The sequence below is a fragment of the Lonchura striata genome, chromosome 1A, assembly GCF_050655825.1.
Source record: "Lonchura striata isolate lonStrDom1 chromosome 1A, ASM5065582v1, whole genome shotgun sequence".
Classification (NCBI taxonomy): Eukaryota; Metazoa; Chordata; class Aves; order Passeriformes; family Estrildidae; genus Lonchura; species Lonchura striata.
In genome coordinates, this window is record NC_140741.1 from 35,799,637 (window position 1) to 35,819,946 (window position 20,310).

General features: G+C 41.6%; 1 protein-coding gene across 8 annotated transcripts in view; it reads right to left on the reverse strand.

The window, feature by feature from the left end:
• Positions 1 to 15,497, reverse strand: part of PTPRZ1 (protein tyrosine phosphatase receptor type Z1) — a 131,992-nt gene extending 116,495 nt beyond the window's left edge. For 6 of the 8 annotated variants that reach the window (XR_014952009.1, XM_021553447.3, XM_021553445.4 and 3 more), the window contains exon 1: positions 15,278 to 15,471. Coding sequence is in view for 6 of the 8 variants with exons in the window: in XM_021553447.3 (XP_021409122.3) it covers positions 15,278 to 15,335 (58 nt within the window). In the remaining 2 variants the exon portion in view is untranslated. Of the gene's footprint in view, positions 1 to 15,277 lie in introns of all 8 variants that reach the window. The other 2 variants (XM_021553442.4, XM_085569180.1) reach the window with 2 other exon arrangements.
• Between the last annotated feature and the right edge of the window lie 4,813 nt (positions 15,498 to 20,310).

The following is a 20,310-nucleotide window of genomic DNA, read 5'->3' on the forward strand; positions in this document are numbered from 1 at the left end:
AACAGCAGCATTCTTCATCAGGTTTCAAAAACACAAGAGACAATAGAAATCCTGCTGGTTTTACATTGCAAAGCAGCTAGATAAAAGACAGGGTCTGGAATTCCATGTATCACTCCTTTTATGACAGACAGAACCCAGCATGGGCCAACTGCTGACCCAAGCCTTTAAACTAACATATGGAATGTATTTTCTTGCCCGCTGCCCATAACAGAGTGGCCCTTCCAGCAGCAGAGGCTGCCAAATGCACATTTGTGTCCATTCAGTAGAGGGATCCCTACTGCAGCCACAGAGTGACAGTGGTGTAGGGGTGAAGGGAGAGATGGTAGGGAGCCTCAGTAGAAGGAGGAGACCAGGGATTTTCTACTCACACACAGAGACAGCTGCTGCTCTGGAGCAGGGTAGCAGTGAAGAAGAAAGAACAAAACTCTAGTCTAGCACCTGGAAATGCTACAGTGAACCACCGTATCCCACCCATTGCACTTGACAGGTTTTCAAACTTTCCTACAATTCCCATCTTCAGCCTTGTACAGATCAGCAGTGTTGCCCACCCCCAGCTGCTGTGCTCTGTCATACTGTGGATCATGTTGCCCTCCACAGATGTGGTTCAAATCCCAGTATGTGGGAAATTTTTAGGACTGCCATCTCCTGTTTCTTTGGCAAATCTTATAGTATTAGATGATGATGGAAAGTGTCCAGTATCAGCATGATATAGCTGGTTAAGGGGTAGTAGGATCAGCAATTGTGAATTCCACATATCTAGCCATCTAAGCAAGATGTGTCAGCATAATTATTTCCAATATGTGGCCCTGAGAGGCATGTCTCAGTTAGATGTTTTTTTCACGTTTTACTATCTACACTAATCTTTATTTTACCAGCCAAGCTTGCATGTCCCAGTAAAGGGCATGCTGGCTGCTGTGAGTCCTAGTCTATGCATACCCAACGTTTTAAGTTCCACTGCAAGACGATAAAACTTCTTTGATTTCATCATACTCAGAGTAGGTTGAATTTCCTGTTGCTTTCAAGCAAACAGCAGATTTCAGGGTTATTACATGTGTTTCAAAAAGCTCTTGCACATCCAAGGAATTATTTAACTAATGAAGCAAACCATGAAAACCTGAATTACAGTTTTGTTCAAATGCACTCTTTACAATTGTGATAGAATATGTAGATCGTATTAGAAAAAGCTGATTAACTCATATTACCTTATTCACCAAAAACAGGACTTGATTTTCTGGTTGCTTCATATACATTTTGCTGTATTTCCCTTGACTGCACGTAACCTGAAACTATTTCTTTTTCCTCACTGTCTTATTAGCTTCAGCAGATTTAGCTGAGCCTGTCTTCTTCCATTCAGTAGAGCAATAAAGATATTTTTAAGTTGCTCTAAAGTGCACTTGCAATATGCTTTACTATGATGAATCTCTTTTTCTACAGTAAACATATAGTTGTAAAAGCTAGTTGGGTCATAAAAGATTTACACATATTCCTAACAATAGGGCATATCTGTTCCTGTTGTCATCTTTTACAGAATCATCAGAATCCTTAAGGCTGGAAAAGACATCTAAGCTGATTGAGTTCAACCATGAAGTCCATCACTTTATCATATCCCCTAGTGCCAGTGTCACATGTTTTTTTTCAACACTTCCAGGAACAGTGACTCCACCACTACCCTGGGCAGCCTGTTTCAATGCCTGACCACCAGTGAAGACATTTTTTCTAATATCTAATCTAAACCCTGGTTTTCGTAAGGACAGCCACTGCTCAGATAAATCATTAGAAGATTTTGTGTCACAGTCTTATTATTCACACAAAAAGTTTGGAACTTCCCTTACAGACACAGATGACTACTGGCACATGGAAACGTACTTTGTCTGATGATTCATGCAATTACAAATCCCACTGTGGATAGCAAAAACCAGAAAATACTGAAAAAAGACTCAGATTAAATGATATCTTTGTATAATCCTTAGGAACTTTCCTGGAGGTATTTTCCACTAATGGATCAAAAGAATAATCTCTAGTCTAAGTATTCCTGAATGAATCCTGTTGATGTAATACTGCCATGACACTGGTCAAATACATATATAACTTCTAAACACAGAAATCTTTTCTGTCTCTCATCAAGACAGAGATACAAAATAAGGAATTTACATTTTTTACCCAGTGCTTGTTTAGTTCTAATACATATTGATTTATGTATTTTTACCATACAGAGAAAGCATTAAGCAAAACAGAAATCCCTTTTTCTTCATCCCAAATAAAGGAGGAGGAATAAACAGGGGAAAAGAATTGCATCAGGTCTGTAAGAATTATGCTTTAAAAGGGGTGTAGAAGCCAATCAAGGAGAACCCTGACAAAGTTGCTGCAGTAATTTTACATGAACTGCATATAGCTGTCTGTTTCTTTGGTAAAATGTACATGTAGTGAGAAATGGGGCTGACAGAGAGGCCAAACCATTTATACAAGAATATGGGAAATGGACATGGAGAGGATTAATGAGTAATGGGCAGATGAGCCTGAGAATACTCTCAGAATTCAGCCAATGCATAATTTGACACTGAAATAAAATTAAGTGAAATCTCCCATGATTGTATAAGGTGTGAGAGTGAGAATACTGCCAGTTCTCTAAGATTTTCAATTGGCTAGTATTTTAACTCTACCTCTAGCCCCTGACGTCATACAACCACAGGAGCAATTTCAAATACTTTCCTTTAAAGTAAATTTCCTACCTTAACCTTCTACAGGTAATCTTATTTAAAATAGAAAATGGTTAATAGCCTCAAAACACAATAATCAAACTCAAAATGTAAATTTTTAAGTCTCATGATTGTATTTATGATATATAGCCTCTTATTTATATTTTTCTTCCCTTTACTGCTTGCATTTTGAAATGTTGAGAGGTACTTGAGATGCTAACTGAGCACTCAGTACCTTAGCTTACAAATGTCCCAGTCCATCATGAAGAATGACCTGTTTGTATTGTTCTGGTGGGCAGCTGGCTGGCACAACCAAGCCACCTCATCTGTTCCTCACAGGGTTTGTGTTCCAAGCCCCTCACCAGCCTTGTTGCCTTCTCTGGACACACTCAAGCATCTCAACATCCTTCCCAAACTGAGGGGCCAGAACTGGACACAGCACTCAGGGTGTGCCCTCACCAGCGCCGAGTACAGGGGGAGAATGACCTCCCTGCTCCTGCTGGCCACACCATTCCTGATGCAGGCCAGGATGCCCTTGGCCTTCTTGGCCACCAGGGCTCACTGCTGGCTCATGTTCAGCTGCTGTCACCAGAACCCCCAGTTCCCTTTCTGCCTGGGTACTGTCCAGCCACACCATCCCCAGCCTGTAACACTGCAGAGGGTTATTGTGGCCAAAATGTAGGACTCAGCACCTGCACTTATTAAACTTCATCTTGTTAGACTCTGCCCATTCATGCAATCATTCCAGTTCTCCCTGCATAGCCCTCCTATCTTCCAACAGATTGACACACAGTCCCAGCTTAGTGTCATCTGCACATTTACTACTGGAAGACTCAATCCCCTCATCCATGTCATCAATAGAAATATTGAACAGAGCTGGCCCCAGCACAGACCCCTGAGGGACACCACTGGTGACTGTCCCCAGCTGGATGCAGCACAATTCACCAGCACTGTCTGGGCCCGGCCATCCAGCCAGTTCCTAACCCAGCAAAGAGTGCTCCTGTCCCAGCCATGGGCTGCAGCTTTTCCAGGAGTGTGCTGTGGGAGACAGTGCCAAAGGCCTTGCTGAAGTCCGAACAGACAACATCCACAGCCTTTCCTGCATCCACCAGGTGGGTCATCTGGTCATAAAAGGAGACCAGATTGATCATACACAACCTACCCCTCCTAAACCCCTGCTGGCTGGGTCTGATACCCTGGCCATCCTGTAAGCGTTGTGTGATGACACTCAATATAAACTGTTACATTACCTTACTGAGGTCATGCTAACTGGCCTATAATTATCAGCATCCTCCTTCCCACCCTTTTTGTGAATGGCTGTCACATTGGCCAGCTTCCAGTCATCTGGAACCTCACCAGTGAGCCAGGACTGCTGGCAAGTTATGGAGAACAACTTTGCAAGCTCATCTGCTAGCTTCCTCATCACCCTGGGATGGATCCCATTCCCATAGATTTATGAACATCCAAGTAGCTCAGCAGTTCTCTGACTGCCTCCTCCTGGGTAACAAGGAGACCATTCTGTTCCTTGACACCATCAACCAACCCAGGAGGACAGTTGTCCTGGGGACAAGTTATCTTCCCACTAAAGACTGAGGCAAAGAAGGTGTTAAGTATTTCTGCCTTCTCCTCATCTGCAGTTACTGAGTTCCCTCACATCCAGTAGAGAACAAAGGTTGGTCTTACCCTTCCTTTTGCCATTGCTATATTTGTATAAACTTTTTTTATTTTACTTTACAAATGTTTCCAAATTAAGTTCAAACTGAGCTTTAACCTCCCTGATTTTTTCCCTACATGCCCTAGCAACCCCTTTAAATACTTCCTGAGAGACTTGACCCTCCTTCCAAAGATAATACCCCCTCTTTTTATTCCTAAGTTTCTTTGAAACCTCATTACCCATCCAGGCTGGATGTTTACCTCATCAACTCATCTTTCAGCACACAGGGACAGCATGCTCCTGTGCCCTCAAATCTCTGTTTTGAAGCACACCCACATTTCCAGAAGTCCTTTGTTTCTAAGGGGCTGCTTCCCAGAAACTCTCTGAATAAGTCTCCTAAATAGGTCAGAGTCTGCCCTCCAGAAGTCCAATGTAAAAATCGTATTGATCTTCTTCCTGATTTCACCAAATATTGAGAACTCTGTATTTTCATGATTACTCTGCCTCAAGTGGCCTCCAACCACCACATCTCCCACCAGCCCATCTCTATTTGTAGTCCCTCCCTCGATGGGCTCATTCTTCAGCTGTGACAAAAAGCTGTCCTCCATACACTCTAAGAACTTCCTGGAATACCTCTTTTTTGCTGTATTAAGTTCCCAGCAGATGTCTAGTAGGTTAAAGTCACCAACAAGAACAAGGGCTGGTGATCTTGAAACATACTCCAGCATTCTCCAGCTTATGGAATAAGTTATCCACTTCCTCTTCCTGGTTGGGTGGGCGATAACAGACTCCTAGCAGGATGTCAGTCTTGTTAGCCTTCCCCTTAATTCTTACTCATAGGCATTCAACTTCATCGTCATTAGTTTCAGTGCCCATGGCATAGAAAAGCCTCCTTAAATAAAGGGCCACCCCTCCACCTCTTTCCCTTTCCTGTCTGTCCTGAAGAGCTTGTAGCCCTCCAGTGCAGCACTCCAGCCATGTGAATCATCCCACCACGTTTCTGTGATGGTGACTACATCACAGCTTTGCTGTTGCACCATGGCTTCCAGCTCCTCTTGTTTGTCACCCATGCTGCATGCATTAGTATACATGCACCTCGGCTGGGCTACTGATTTCACCCCTAAATCAGGTTACCACCTTTGGGTCTGCTTCCAGAGAGCCCAGCTGCATCCTCTTTGCCCTTCATACCTAATTTAAAGCCTTCTCAATGAGTTCTGCCAGTTCATGAGCTAAAATCCTTCTGCCCTAACAGAGAGACAAAGCCCATCCAGTTTCAGCAGGAAGCTGCCCCATGATCAAAGAACCCAAAAGTCTGCTGATGACACCAACCCTTGAGCTACTTGTTGATAGTGTGGGCTCTCCTATTCCTTTCACTGTTTTTCTCTGCCACCAGAGGGACTTAGCACACTGCCTGTGCTCCTGCCTTATCAGTCACTTGACCCAGTGCCCTAAAGTCCCTTTTAGTGTCATTTAATTGCCCTGTTGCTCCTCTTTTCGATCTCACCGCTGCCAGCCTGGGGTATCAGCAGTGGGTAATAATCACAGAGCTGAATCAGCCCACGGTGTCTCTCGGTAATGTCCTGTACCTGGGCCAGGGAGGCAACAGACCCTCAACATATGGTTCTTCTCAGAAGGGAATCACCCACTACAACTACCCTTCTTTTCTTTTTAATGTCAGAGGTGGTGATCTGTCTGACAGATGAAGCATGATTGGGAGGCTCACTGGGCAGATAATTTTCTTCTACATCATCTGGCCGACCCTCTAGATCCAGGGGCTCATACCTATTCTGAAGTGCACCTGGGATGGTGATGGGGGTCGGGAGGAATTTTTGTTACTTCCCTGAGTAGGGACACAATTCCACTCCCCTTCATACCCCAGGTGTCCTCCTATTGCCTGACACTGGGAGGCATGGGAGTCCTCTGACTCCTGGTGGGCGTCCCTCAAGGATGGAAGTGCTGAACTCCACCCATCTTTTTCTGTTTAATCTTCCCTATTAACACCTTAGTCTTCCAACTTCTTCCCTAAGCTCAGCCACCAATGAAAGGAGATTATTCACCTGCTCACACCTCAGGCAGGCTTCTCCTGCAATGCCCCCTGGGTACCACTGATAAGGTCAAACACTCCGCACAGGAAGGGCTCTGGGCAGACACATCCTTTTTGGAGGATTCTATTTTGCTATGTACATTTTTACTAACTGCAGTTTTTCATCACATAAAAACCATTACTAACAAAAAAAAAAAAACCCAAACCAACCAAATAACAAAACACAACAAACAACAAAATAAAAACCCCACTAGCACGAGGAAGCCTGCAACCCTGCCTGCTTGCCCTGCGTGCATGAACTGCCATGCCTGCCCTCAGAGACGTGCCATGCTCCTGTTTGCCTGCTCCCTTGATTAGGAACCTTCTCTGAATTTTCAGTATAAATTTTCACATTGCCAGTTTATAGTCATTTGGGTTTGTGTTAGCACTACCCTAAAACTTGTATAGGTCTTCTGGAAGTTTTTCACTTTTTCTCCCTGTTTTTTTTTTTTTTTTTTGTTGTTTTGTTTTTTTTTTTTTTTTTTTGTTTGTTTTTTGTTTGATTGTTTGTTGGGTTTTTTTGTTTGTTTGTTTGTTTGTTTTTTGGGTTTTTTTTTGGTTTTTTGTTTGGTTTTTTTTAACACAAACTTAAAATGTGTTAGAAAAAACCCAAAAAGACACAGAAAGTCAGTTTTTCTGCAACATTGCAAGATACACGAAATGCAAAGGTAGTGACCAAAACGCAAAGATATGAAGAAAGAGGTAGGCAAAGATCACACAAAACTGTCCCCAAACTCTGTTCAAATGACAGGTGGATGGGCTGTGTGGCCAGTGCACCATTAGGAATGATATCACAGACAACTAACTGGAGTGCTTCAAAAAGCTGGAAGAAGGTTCCTGGGCCACCCAGGAAGTCCCAGCCTGACAAATTTATTAGTTATCATATTTAGACATGCATATCAGAATAAGACTTACAAAAGGTACAGAAAGAAATAACTGGCATACACTTGAAACTAAATTACTTTTCCAAATTACTAGAAACAGATCAAACACAGTTGGTCAGTTTGGGGATGGAGCCAGAAGAAAAATTGCCCAGAGCAGTATTAGGTCCCTTTTATAAAGCCAGCTGTTACTCTGATCATTAGCTATTTAGTCTCAGCAAGCAGATGTTTTTCTTTTTGGGAACTTCTGCTAAAATCATAGAGTTCAGCATATAAAGCAATTGAAGAATCAAGTCTTTTTTTAAATGCTGATTTTAAAGGCTTATTTTTTCCTCAAAATATTTGCTGTAGCTTTCAAAAAGCTTTCCGTTTCTTCAGTATATGCTGCCCCTGCAGAACATCACAAAGTTATCTTTTTTAAGTATTTTTTTTAAGCTTTGAAAAATGGCATTATTTTTGGAAAAGTGCATTCTGAAGCATTATGATACAAACCAGTCTAAATCTCAATGAATTCAATAAACCCTTCCATTTTCTTTAGGAAAATATTTCATGTGATCTGGATAGCTTATTAAAAAATCTGTTCTAATTAAAGATCTTACCATGACGTCCAAGAAAATTTTAAATTAGTTAGGAATTTATTGTCACATTATGTTACAGAACTTTAACAAACCCTGTCTTTCACTAAAATACATTTGATGTGATTTATTTTTATGCAACATTCTTAATTTATAGGATTATGAAGACAAATTTTTTCTAACATGATTTTAATACAGTAAAAGTACTCTGGACATCTCTTATTTTGTCCTTTCGATGTCACTCTTTAACCACCTTTTCCCTGCTTTACTCTTATCCTATCTCAGCAAACAGATAAATGAGGCACTGAAGATGGATAACTTTTCAAATGTTACCTACTTTATATTTCAGCCTTCAGCTAATCCAATATTTAGCAGAAGTTTTTTGGCAATGAGGATGACAATTCCTAGCCAAATTACTAACAGATATAGTGCTCCCAAAAACTCCTAATGAAATATCTCACTGGTCACGTGAGAAGTCCTAGTAGCTTCATATAGAAATATAAGTTGCTGAATGCGCATTAGGTTCTTTAATATCTCAATATCAGAGAAAATTTCAAAGTAACTACATTCTTTATGTTTAGAGAAATATAAAGGATACTTAAAAAAAACCCAAACATGCCACCTTGTATGTCTAACTGGATGCTGTAAAAATCTAGATAAGGAAAAAGTGCTTTTTATATGGCAAGTAGATAAACCACATCTAGCCTATTTTTTAGCTGCTGAATCTGAAACTGTGGTGCAAAAGCTGTATCAAATAGCCTTGACTTAGGAAAAAAATAAAGTGCAAGACAGCTTTAAGAGAATTACCCACGTGTCAGGCAATAGCAGTAGGCTCCAGGGCCTTGAAATTCAGGCTGCTCCACAGTCTTTAGGTGACCTAAGCAGGTGAGTGCAGCAACAAGCAACTGGCTTGCCCAAATGGTACTCGTAGTTGACCATGACAGCTGATCTAAAATGCTGAGTTAAAACATTTAAGCTTTGCTCACCTTTAGCCTTTCAAAAGTGCAGCCTTGAATTCCCTTCTTTCAATAAGTATCTGGAACTATCAAAGAACAAGCAAAATCTGATCTTTTTTAGAGCACAACCAGAGAAAAGGCAGAGGTAGTGATTTATGCATTGTATCCAGAAAGTAGATAATGAAATACTGAGTAGGAGGAGGCATAAGAACTCATATTTCCTGACTTGCTGTAGCATCATACTAATTCAGAATCCTTACTTTGGAAGCCTGAAGTGGATGCTTAATGAACAGTGAGAAAAAGGCAAACTTATATACTGGAAAATATTCTTGCAAATTTTCCCAGGTTCCATTTCCAGCTCTAAAAATTCCTGAAATAGATGTGGTTTCCAACTGCTTAGCAACCCCCTTTCAAGAATTTGCCCAGAATCCTCTCAATTTTTTTTTTTTATTTAGAAAACTAAGTTAAATTGCTTCATATTACACAAGAAATATGAAAAGTCTTCTCATTTGACAAAACCTAATGTTTGGAGACAGAAGACATAGGCTCAAATCCCTTTATCTCAGACCAGGCCTTCTCTCTAGACTGTATGGCTGAAAGGCTTCAGTGACTGGGCTACAACATCAGAAGGTGGCACAGCCATCACCTTGTCCTTTGTCCTGAAGAGAAATAGCAGCAGCCAGATCAAGATGCCTGATTCTGTCAGCAGATATTTAGGGAAGCTTTACTGACTTAAGGTTCAGGAAAATCATCTGAAAGGACGTTTGCATGTGGATCCAATGCAACTTTGGAGTGTAAGAGGTACTAAGATGCACACAATAAGGTCAGGTAAGGCACATGCAGGAGAGGAACTATAGCTGCCTGAAAACTTCCCTGGAAGCCATCAAGGTATGAGCTGAGTCAGGGAACCTTTTGATTAAAATTTTTGGGTTTAGGCACCTAAGTTCCACAGGCATTCTAGTTCCATCGCCAAGCATTCCTCATCAGATGTAGGATAGTACTTTCATCATCCTTGTGATTTTCACCACAATAATGATTTCTGAAATTAACTAACTCAAGCAATAGCTCCTGGGCCTTCAAACAGTAATGAAAAATACCAATTTATAGGGTGAAATATAGTTACATCCAATGGATGAAAGAAAACCAAAGTCAAGTATGGGCAAGATGTAGAAAGCAATAGGAGCTTTGAGAGGCATGCCTCATCTAGAATAATCTGACACTTTCACACACTGTCTGCTTTACTTAAAAAGTCTGTTATTTCACCTCTATCAGACAGCACCATAATTACCAGAAAGTGATACAAATAAATCCTCACCTTGTTTCTAAAATTTACAGTTTAGCCTCAAGACTGAATGAACCAACATCAGTAATTTGTATTCAACGAGCAACCTGCACCATACCTTCCTACAAAAGTGTTCTTTTCAGCTCCTCAACAACCTGCAGGAGCCAAGTTTCATTTATAGTCCTAGCCTCTTTGAAATATTTGCTATCTTTCATTTAGCGGACCTTGTTTATTTAATACTGTAAGTCCTTTTCTTCCTGTAGATTCATCTTTCTAATACAGAAGGCTTGACATGTATTCAAAAAGGTAACTTTTGTCTTTATGGGAAAAGAAGCTTATTGAATAGCCAAAGGATGTCTTGTACAGGAAAGCCACATAAATGGTGCAAGAAGCTGTGAGAACTAAGCTGTTAAATGGGAGCTGGGGGCTCCGGAACTGCCACAGACTTCCAGGCCCTACAGGGAATACTGAGAAGCATGGCACATTTGAAGAGGAATTGAAATTGTCAGGGAAAGAACAGAATCTGTTCACCCTTAAATTCCTAATTAGAGATCTCATAGTGCGAAGTGGCCACTTAAATGATGAGCACTGAATATCTAGGAAATAGTCTTCCTTAAGAAATGGGCAAGTGCCTATTTTCATAAATTAACATCCTAATTTACAATACAGATTATAATGATAATATTTTCAAATTACCATCTTAGTTTTATACATATTATTTAGTTTCTTTCCAGGACTCCAGATGAAAGGGTAAATTCAGAGATGAAGTAAGGCCAAATGCAATTAAGAAAACTCTCCTTATAAATTGAATTGATTCCATGTTGAAAACTACATAATTATTTTAGATATGTCCTACAGGTGACAAGTGTGCTAAATAAATATTTTACTAAACTGACATTAATTTAAAAATGCCATTAATTTTGTCACTTTTCATACCTGCAAGTATTTGAACCTAAAATAAATCCATACTGTATATTTAGATTTTGATACATATATATCTCTATGGTACAAAAATGTGTAACATATATATGGCCACAATATAGATGCTTAAAATAGAAAATAAATCAGTTCTAAAATTCTTGGGTTTTGTTTTAGCTCTTATGTTCTAGATATGGCAGGATTAAATGTCTCCATAGGAGCTATGTATCATCATCCATAGGAATATATCTTAAGCATAAAATGTGCTAAAGCATTAGAAGTAGTATACATTAATATTACTGTGATGTAATTGAGTTTTAAGTGTGCCAAATAATTGGCCTACAAAAATATTGCCAAAATAAGAGATCAGTACAAAAAAGAAGGATCTGATCCCACAGTCCTTTAATTCTCTAAGGGCTTCCTGAGTTGAAACATGTGGACGTGAGAATGAACACAAGATGTGATTGGATTTAGGAAGCCAAAGGCCTGCTCTGCTTTAGATTCTCATAATTATTAGTAGTGACCATCCAGTAAAGAGCGCAGAGAAGTTGCTTTTATGTTGATAGTGGGGTGCATGCTGCCTGACAGCTTGGAAATACAGTCCTGATGTCAGTTTTGTAAGAAAAACAAGACTATTTAGGGAATTATTACCATCTTTGTGCAAATAAAGTCATGGCACAGGGATGCCAGAAGCAACCTAAAAATGAGAGATCTTTTCTAGATAGTGATAAATTAAACTGAGACATAATTAATTAAGCAGTTCCTACATTAATGAGTTGCATTTTGAAAGGCAAAAACCTGGCTGAGGCCAAACAGTGACAGCAGTAGGATGCAGATTAGCTAATTCTAGAGACATTTTTTACTTTATCTGGGGAAACTACCCATACATTTGCTAGTGAAAGCATGGAATATTTTTAACTCTTGCCTAAATATTTACACTTATTTGACTCAAATTTAACCACAATTACAGTGTAATTTGTTAAAATACATTCCTTTTTCTATGAACATTTTCTTGCCTACACAGATTCATAGTCTACTTATTGAAAAGGCTCCAGATATTATTTCCATAAGGAACAATGTGACAAAAGGCACAAAAAAGGGACACCTTATTGACTTTCAGGTTATATGGAACACATCAGCAAGCCAGGGCAGATTTTCAAAGAGTATCTTCAGTCTGAGATATAGGCAGGCTGAAGATTACAGATTCATAAATTTCTCCTTTAGAATAAAAATGTAAAACACCAAGTGAATTGTCCATGTAGGGTTGGGGTTTTTTTTTCCCCTATAATCTCAGTAAAAGAAAGAACTTAATAGGAAATCTCTAACCACACAGCAGTGTTCACAAACAATGGCATAGGATTTCCTGTGAGCTCTTACTTGTGACTGAACAGCATCTCACTCCACAGGTTTCACTGAACTTCACTGGACAGCATTCACTGAAAGTACTAGGATAATACCCTGCTCCATAAATAATTACATCAGTACTTGATGTAATCAAGTTCCTTGGCTTCAGTGACACTGTGAAGGAAGGTGCTGTTCATAACTAAGTAGGCATATTAGAATTAAGCTCCTAAGCATTTCTTCAGTAAGGCAAGGAATGAACTGTCACTGTCTTGTCATTCAGAAAGAAGAACTTTCTGTTTCCATCTGCTCTAACAGTTTATTCTTCAGTGAGGCTGCCTTGGTTGCTGTGTCTTTTTTGGACATTTATGAGACAGATTTCCCTGATAAATCTCCCAATGTCAATAGAAAATGTCCCAAGCAGATTCCCTGGGAAGGACCACTGATAAAGCTCTGTACCAGACCAGCTACGGACTCAACAACATTTTTTGAAATTACAAGCAAATGAGGCTGGGATCTACAGGTTGCCTAGCCTCACACTAAGCATAGGCTCCACAATGCAAAGATTGCCATGCCCTCTAGCACCAATCCCTTCACAGAGCCCTGGGTCTAGTTTCCTCTGCACCAGAAATATTTAATGGTAATATTTAAGAATATTTAATGGTAAGAGCCAGACAGTCCCATCCAGTTCTCTCTCACCAAACCCTTGGAACCATACATTGGTGGTATGCAGTAATTTATTATATATTTTATGAAAAAACCCAAACAAACAAACAAAAAAAAAAAGAAGAAAATGATATCAAGATTCTAATATTTGTTTCTATGAACTAATGTCATCATATCATAGCATGTTTGTTACAGAGAGGTAATCAAACAGGAACATATTCAAATAAAATCTTATTAAATCAATTTAATAGCCTGTACAGGGTATTCATTCTGGGAAACAATCATACAGTTGAACACACTGACAAGTGTAGCTTATGAGTCTTCAGAAGGATGCATCAATGAAACCAAATCAATCCATCACATCTAGAAAGGGGATCCTCTCCAGGTCAGGTTTGAAAACAATAGTGTATCTGTCTAGAGAAACAAAAAGTAGCTGCACTTAAATCTTATGTATGAGTAGAAAACCTTTTCCCATCCTGTAAGGTCTTGTAAATTCATGAATATAACATGCATATGCAAAACAAGTACCCAAACATTATATTGCATAAAACCAGCTTATTTCTAATAGGATGCTAGATTAAATTATTTAAAACAAAAAACCAAAATAGATTCTAAAATTATGTTTATATCTTGCATTGCTTCCAGTGTGATAGGATCACCTGAATAAGGAAGTTCTTTTCAAAATTTGTGTTGTATTACATTATGATGATATTATCATATACTTGATCTGTTTTCAAACATTTTCATATACCTCCACACACATGTAAAAACACCTGCTAATTTTTTTTCCCTTAAACAGACTTGGGAGTATATCTGATTTTAGGAAACAGGTTGGCAATGTAAGAAAGACATTACTAAAACTTATCAAAAGTTTTATTACAGGCCATTCTTTGCCACAGTGTAAGAGAATTATTTGAAGTAAGAGAATTGGAGTAAGAATATTTTTAGGAATAGGTGAGTTTAAATGTTACATTAAAGTCACTTTTAAACTAACCTATTAAAGTGTTATTAATGCCCTTATGAATATGATACATTTTAACTGAAGATCAGTTACATTCATCACGTTTATAGTTGAATCATTCCACAGTATTTTCTGAAAAGAGGCAAAAACATTTTTACCATAAAATAAAAAAATATTATCTTTCCCTAACTAGCAGAACTTGGTACAAAATTGCTTCCACTGAGAGCGAAACCTAACCCCGATCTTTGTTTATAGAGCTGCATGCTTTCAGAAGCAGCACCACCTATTGGGTGACAAATGTAGGTTAGTGACTACTTTGTCACCACAGACCTATTGTAAGACTGGTTTTGTACACAAGGAGGTAAAGCTCCCAAGTTCCTCATACTTAAATATAAGCAGCCAACTGGTATTTTCTAGTGATCTATTTGATTAGAACTTATAAATTCAAAACTATCATCTAACAGGACACAAACCTGACCACAAAAGCTGCTAGTGTTTATTTGATGAAGCACTTCTAACAGCATTAAGTGACTCACGCTGCTTATAATAACCATCTTATCGTGTAACAGGGAACTGCATGATTTTGAGGATGCACTCCAGTTGCATGAGCTGAAAATGAATTTGGTTATGTAAGCAGTCCTACTAACATCTATATATGAATCCATATTCTCTATGTGGGGTCCCATGTGAATGAACGACTCGTATTTTGTATGGTTTAGGACAACCACTGACATTACCCGTTCAGGGAGAACGAGTCCTTTTTTAAGTAACATTTTGCACCATCCCCTTCTCTTCGGAACAGCTCATGCGAGACCTTAAAGTAACATCTCACATCCCACGTCCCCAGAGATGATCGATATCAGCACTGCTGGCATGGATTTTCTCTGTGCCGCTGTCACCGGCGCACAGCCGGTCCCTCCCCCGCGGGTGCCGGCAGCTCAGCGGGGCCGGGCCCCGGGTGGGCTCGGCGGGGCACGCTGCGGGAGCAGAGGCTGGGTGGGCTGGCGAGCCCCGCGCGGAGCAGCCCGCCAGCGCCGGCGGTGGCGCGGGGGACCGCGCATCCTCGGAGCCGGCGGCTGAGGTAAAAAGGGTAGGAGAAACGCTCCCACCCGTGGTGTTGACAGCGTTTTTTCGCGGCGTAGAACAGGCAAGGACTGAGCCTGCATATCTAAGTAAAAGAGATCAGAGAGACCAAAACCCACTGGAGCCCGGGGAGAAAAGTTGTTCCGAAGCCCGAAGATGAATTTATGCAGAGATCACTCACCCACTCTGAGGATATAGATGAGCTGGATGCAGGCAACCAAGCGCCCGAGAATGAGCATGTCCAAATCGTCCCTCGTCTCCTTCCGATTGCCTGCCTGCCTGTCCGGCTGTCTCAGCCTCCTGCCCGCCCGCCGGCCTCCGCGGGCTGCTGCACCTCTCCCCCGCGGGGATCCGGCTCCGCGCCGCGACCGCGCCCGGCGGCCGCCCCCACGCCGCGGGCGGGCGGGCGGGATCAGCGGCGCTGGGAGCTGGCGGGGCCGCGGCTCCGCTCAGCGCATGGCGGGGCCGCGGGTGGCTGCGGGGGAGCGCGGGATGTGCGGTGTGCCCGGGTGGATGCGTGTGCGCGGGTGTCTCTCGATGTGTCTGTCGCGAGTGTTTGTGTGTCGTGTGTGTGTGTCTGTGTGTGTGTGTGTGCGCGGGGGGCGGAGACCGCGCTCCACTGGGCGGGCGCGCACGTGTGCGCGCGTGTGAGAGTGTGTGTGAGTGTGTGTGTATGTGTATATGTGAGTGTGTGTGAGAGTGCGTGTATGTGAGTGTGTGTGTGACAGTGAGTGTGTGTACGTGTGTGCGCTCGTGTGAGAGTGCGCGTGTGTGTATTATGTGTATGTGTGAGTGTGTGTGTGTGTGCGCTTGTGGGTGCGGGGCCGGGGGTGCGTGTGCGGGGGTGCTGTGCGCGGCGAGTGCGGTGGCGTGCACCCGCGGGCGGGAGGACAGACCCCCCCGCCCCTCCTGAAAAGCAGGAGGGAGGGAACGGGGCCTGGGGACCGAGAGGGGTTCACGCCGCTGCGGGCAGAGCGTGGCCCCGGTGTCGAAGGCTGGGACGAATCTCCGGGGTTGGCGGAAGGAGAGCGGCTCCGCGCGGGAGCGGCCCCCCAGACACCGGCAGCTTCCCCGTGCCGTGGGAAGAAAACTTTCTTTCTTTAACAAGATCTTTCTTTATAAGAGGCGGAGACGGGCGGGTGGCTCTGGGCTTCTTGAGGTCTCCGAGGTCAGCGAGGTGCGCGGCCGGTCCGCTCCGCGGAGCGCAGCGCCGTGGAAGGTCCCGGCGAAGCGATGGCCCCGGGCCGGCGCCCGCCGTGGGTCGGGGCCGGCCGCGGGCGCGCACCGCGGTGGCAGCCGTGGGAACGGGAGCGGGGCACCGGCGGCGCTCGGAGCGGAGCCGCCTCTAAGGTGGGGCCGTGTGCCGACTGCTCCTGCCCCGGGAACCGGAGGGTTTGCGTGCTCCCTGGGAACTAGAGTGGCAGCGGGGGAAGGGGCTGGAGCCGCGGAATATCATTATCCGACGGAGAAGTGGGTCAGGGCGCAGGCACTGGCACCGTTTTTTGCGGGAAGTCAAAACAAGACCAGAAAAAAAGCAAAATCCATCCAAACCAGAAGTTAAACATGAAGGCAAACAAACACCAGGTCCCGCGCGTTGGGAAGTGCGGGCCGGCGGGCCGAACACCGGGCAGGGGGGATGCGGAGCAACCCGCGTGGTCCTGGTGAGGAGCCCCAGTTGAGACTCCCTTGCCCGGCACGCACCCCGACCCGGCGGGGGTGGGCACCCTGCCCTCTGAGCTGTGCCTGCCTTCCCACGGCCTCCCCGCGCCGAGCTGAGCTCTCATGGGAAACGATAAGTGGGGGCTGGAAACCCCCCTGATAAACACGAGAGGTTTTGGGAGCGTTAGATGGTACACACGGTTCTCGGCTTCATCCCAGGCTCGCCGAAGTGCAGCCCAGGAGCCGTGTGAATGGTCCCTGTGTTTGTGATACTGTTCGCATCCGAGTGAAACAGTCTATTCTGCAGGGATGTGATGCGACTTTTAATGGTGGGCAACTTAAGTGTAAAAACACTTGGTGCTTTATAGGTACGCTACTCTACCGAGCCTCTCAGTCCTCAGGCACAGGGGCTGCATCTGCCAGCTTGTCCTTCAAAGAAAACAAACAAATAAAGAAGTCCTGTGTGTTTCTCATTTCAATTTCCACTTGCTCTACCTGTTTTTTTGGGATGGTATGAGCTATCTTAACATTAAACAATATACAAATTTCAGAGTGAACAAAAATTAGAAGAGAAAGTGCCAAAATGCTCAAGCAGTCAATTGAATTTGGAAAGCAGACTGCAGATGGTGTCTTCTCATGCAAGGTCAGCATCTTTCAGGGTACTACTACAGTGTAAATACAATAGAGGTTGGTTCATTAGGAGAAAACTTAACTTGAGTGACAGTGCATGTTAAATGGACTTTTGGCATCATGGGAAGAAACAAACTTCATGGGCTGAGCTCCACCAATAAAAAACTGTTTTAGGATTGTCTTATGAGAAAATGTTAAACAATTTTAATCAGCTGACTTTTTAATGCCATTAAATGAACCTAAATGCCAGGAAAAAGCGATAGTGATTTCCAAACCCATACACAGACAAGCATGCACAAACGCACTGATACATATATGGAAGACAAGATACTATTACAAATAGTTAATATATTTGAGATAGACTCCAGCTCCAACACCATTTTGCTGGCTTAGTTTCTCAGTAGGAGTAAGAATAATACAATATTGCATAGCAGTATGCATAGGTATTGTTGTAACATACAATATATTGTAATATACAATATATCATTGTAATGTACAGTATAAACCAGAGGCTGCAGTAATGCCTGATTCTCAGACTATACCTCTGCTTGGCTTTTCTCTCAAGATGATAGGTAGATGTAGCTCAGTTGTGTTGCTTCTAAGTATGCATGAACTTGCAGCAACTTCTGGATTCCTCCTCTATCCATGTTGGAACCAACTTTTGAGCAGTTTGATGACTTTTTAATCACCAGGTGCTCAGCTGTGGCCGGCTGCTCCCTGGTTTGTGACTCCTCTTAACATGCTGCTAACATGATTATCTGTGCAGGTATGTGCTGGAAAAGCTCTAGATAGGTCAGTGAATTTCTTTCTTACAGATTTTCTTTAAGACTTCCTTTTTATTTATGCCATGAATAAGTTATCCATCATGAACACATCCACAATGAAGGGTAAGCACAGCATTTACAGAGGGCACTATTTCCTAGTTTTCCACAGGAAATTACTACAGAGGAAGAATCTGGACTGACATGGTCATTATGCTGATAGTTTACTTTCAGTAGGTAATACACTATAATATTTTATGAGGTGAATGATAAACATTTAAGACAGATCACCAGGGAATGTGTTAGACTCTCCATAATTTCAAACTTTTATATCAAAATATAGTCCCCTTAAAAAATGACCACAGATGCCTACACTAAGCAACTCATCTGCAGTTTTATAGCCTAGAGATAATTAGGATGGATTAGAAGGCTCAACTCTGGCCTTTCAGTGTGTTCATAGCTGGTCAGAATAAGAATTAAATTATAATATCCTGTTGTGATTATACTTTACAGCTGCTTTGAATAGGTGTCAGTGGTTTAGAAAATATATGGGGCAGAGGCCAAGTACTACAATTCCCTTCTGGTTCTTGAACTGAGGAGCAGCTGGGGGAAAGCACTCTGTGCTATAGGAAGCACTTGGCTGTGGTAAGGTGGCACTTCATCTTTGCCTTCAGCTGTCAGTTCATTATGTTTTAGCTTGTACTGTGACAAGCCAAATATACAGAAATTAATTTGGAAATAAACAAATATGTTAAGAAAATAATTAACTAGCTCAAAATGTGAGTTGTATTACTGCTTCCTCTCTCTCCTCTGTGAAGTATAAATAAACCAGAACATGTCACAGGAGCAAGCAGATATGAAATGAACTTATAGCTAAAATTACATATTTCTGTTTTTTTAAAACTTACTATTCTTATTAATGACTTAGCAGTGAAAATATGACTTATTTTCCTCATTATGCTGTGTAGTAGATATGTTGGGGATTTTCATATAGCTTTTTTTTTAGTACACAATATTTCTACTTGTACTTTTATGAAACATTAGTAAATCTTGATGAGAAACTGTTACCTGTTTAGTTACTGTTTAAAACTGTTCTCCTTTTGAAAGACCTTTCCCTTTGTTTTCAAATTTATTTAATGTTCAGCTGATGTTAAATATTTTCTTCAAATCTGCTCTTTTTATAAATTTCAGCGTTTTTTATCAGGCTAAATGAACTTTTTCTCAGTGTTGATACTGTATTTTCCTTTGTATTGTGACAACATTGTTAATTTCCAGAATGAGTCATCCCATGGTTCCTTCAGCTTTTAATTTTTTTCTAGCTTTGAGTGCTTTATGGGTGTTTTTTCACAAAAATGGCAATTTCTTGTAGCATTTATCTTCTTTTCTTGTTTTCATTTTCAATAATGTCTTTGATATTTGTCAAATCCATTTTTGGGTTAACATGCAGCTTCCTCTCCTCTCCCCTCCCCTCCCCCACATGTAAATTCAAAATATTAAAAAGGTGTGTTAAAACATGTGTTGTCCTGGCAGCATCTGTCACTATTACCATTAGGAATATCATTCAGATACATGATACAAAATCAAAACCCAAATTCATTAGGAGCCATGCTGAAATCAAATGTGTCAGATCTGTAAAGTTAAAATACTGTTTTTTTTCAGAGCACTTGCTTATTGCCATGAGTGTTTAATATTTAATGTCCCTTTACATGGAGAAGTGTTAGCATAGGATCTCAAACTTTTGTATTGATAATATTAAGATACAAAATAAAATAAACCTACTGTTTTCATCTACCTCAATTTTGTTTGGCATGTTAGAGTTTCAAGATTATTCAAAATCTATTAACAGGCAAATAATTTTTTTCATATTTTAAATTAATTCTATTTTTGCACTCTAGCTACTGTTACTTTCATTTTTTAATTGGTATGAGGCATTACTTTCCCAATTCACCTGCCTCCAAGAACACAAAAAGACAAGAAAAATGATGACTTTAAAGCCCTTTTTTGTCCCTTTCCTAAAAGAAAAGAAGTAACCCAATTTGGTTTTCAAAGCTGAGCAAAATGGCAGTACATGTATATATTTTCCTCTCAGAAAAAGATCAAAACTTGACTTGGCAGGAGCCAGGTGCCATCAGACTTTTGGAAGGGTTGTGTGAGAGACGAAGTC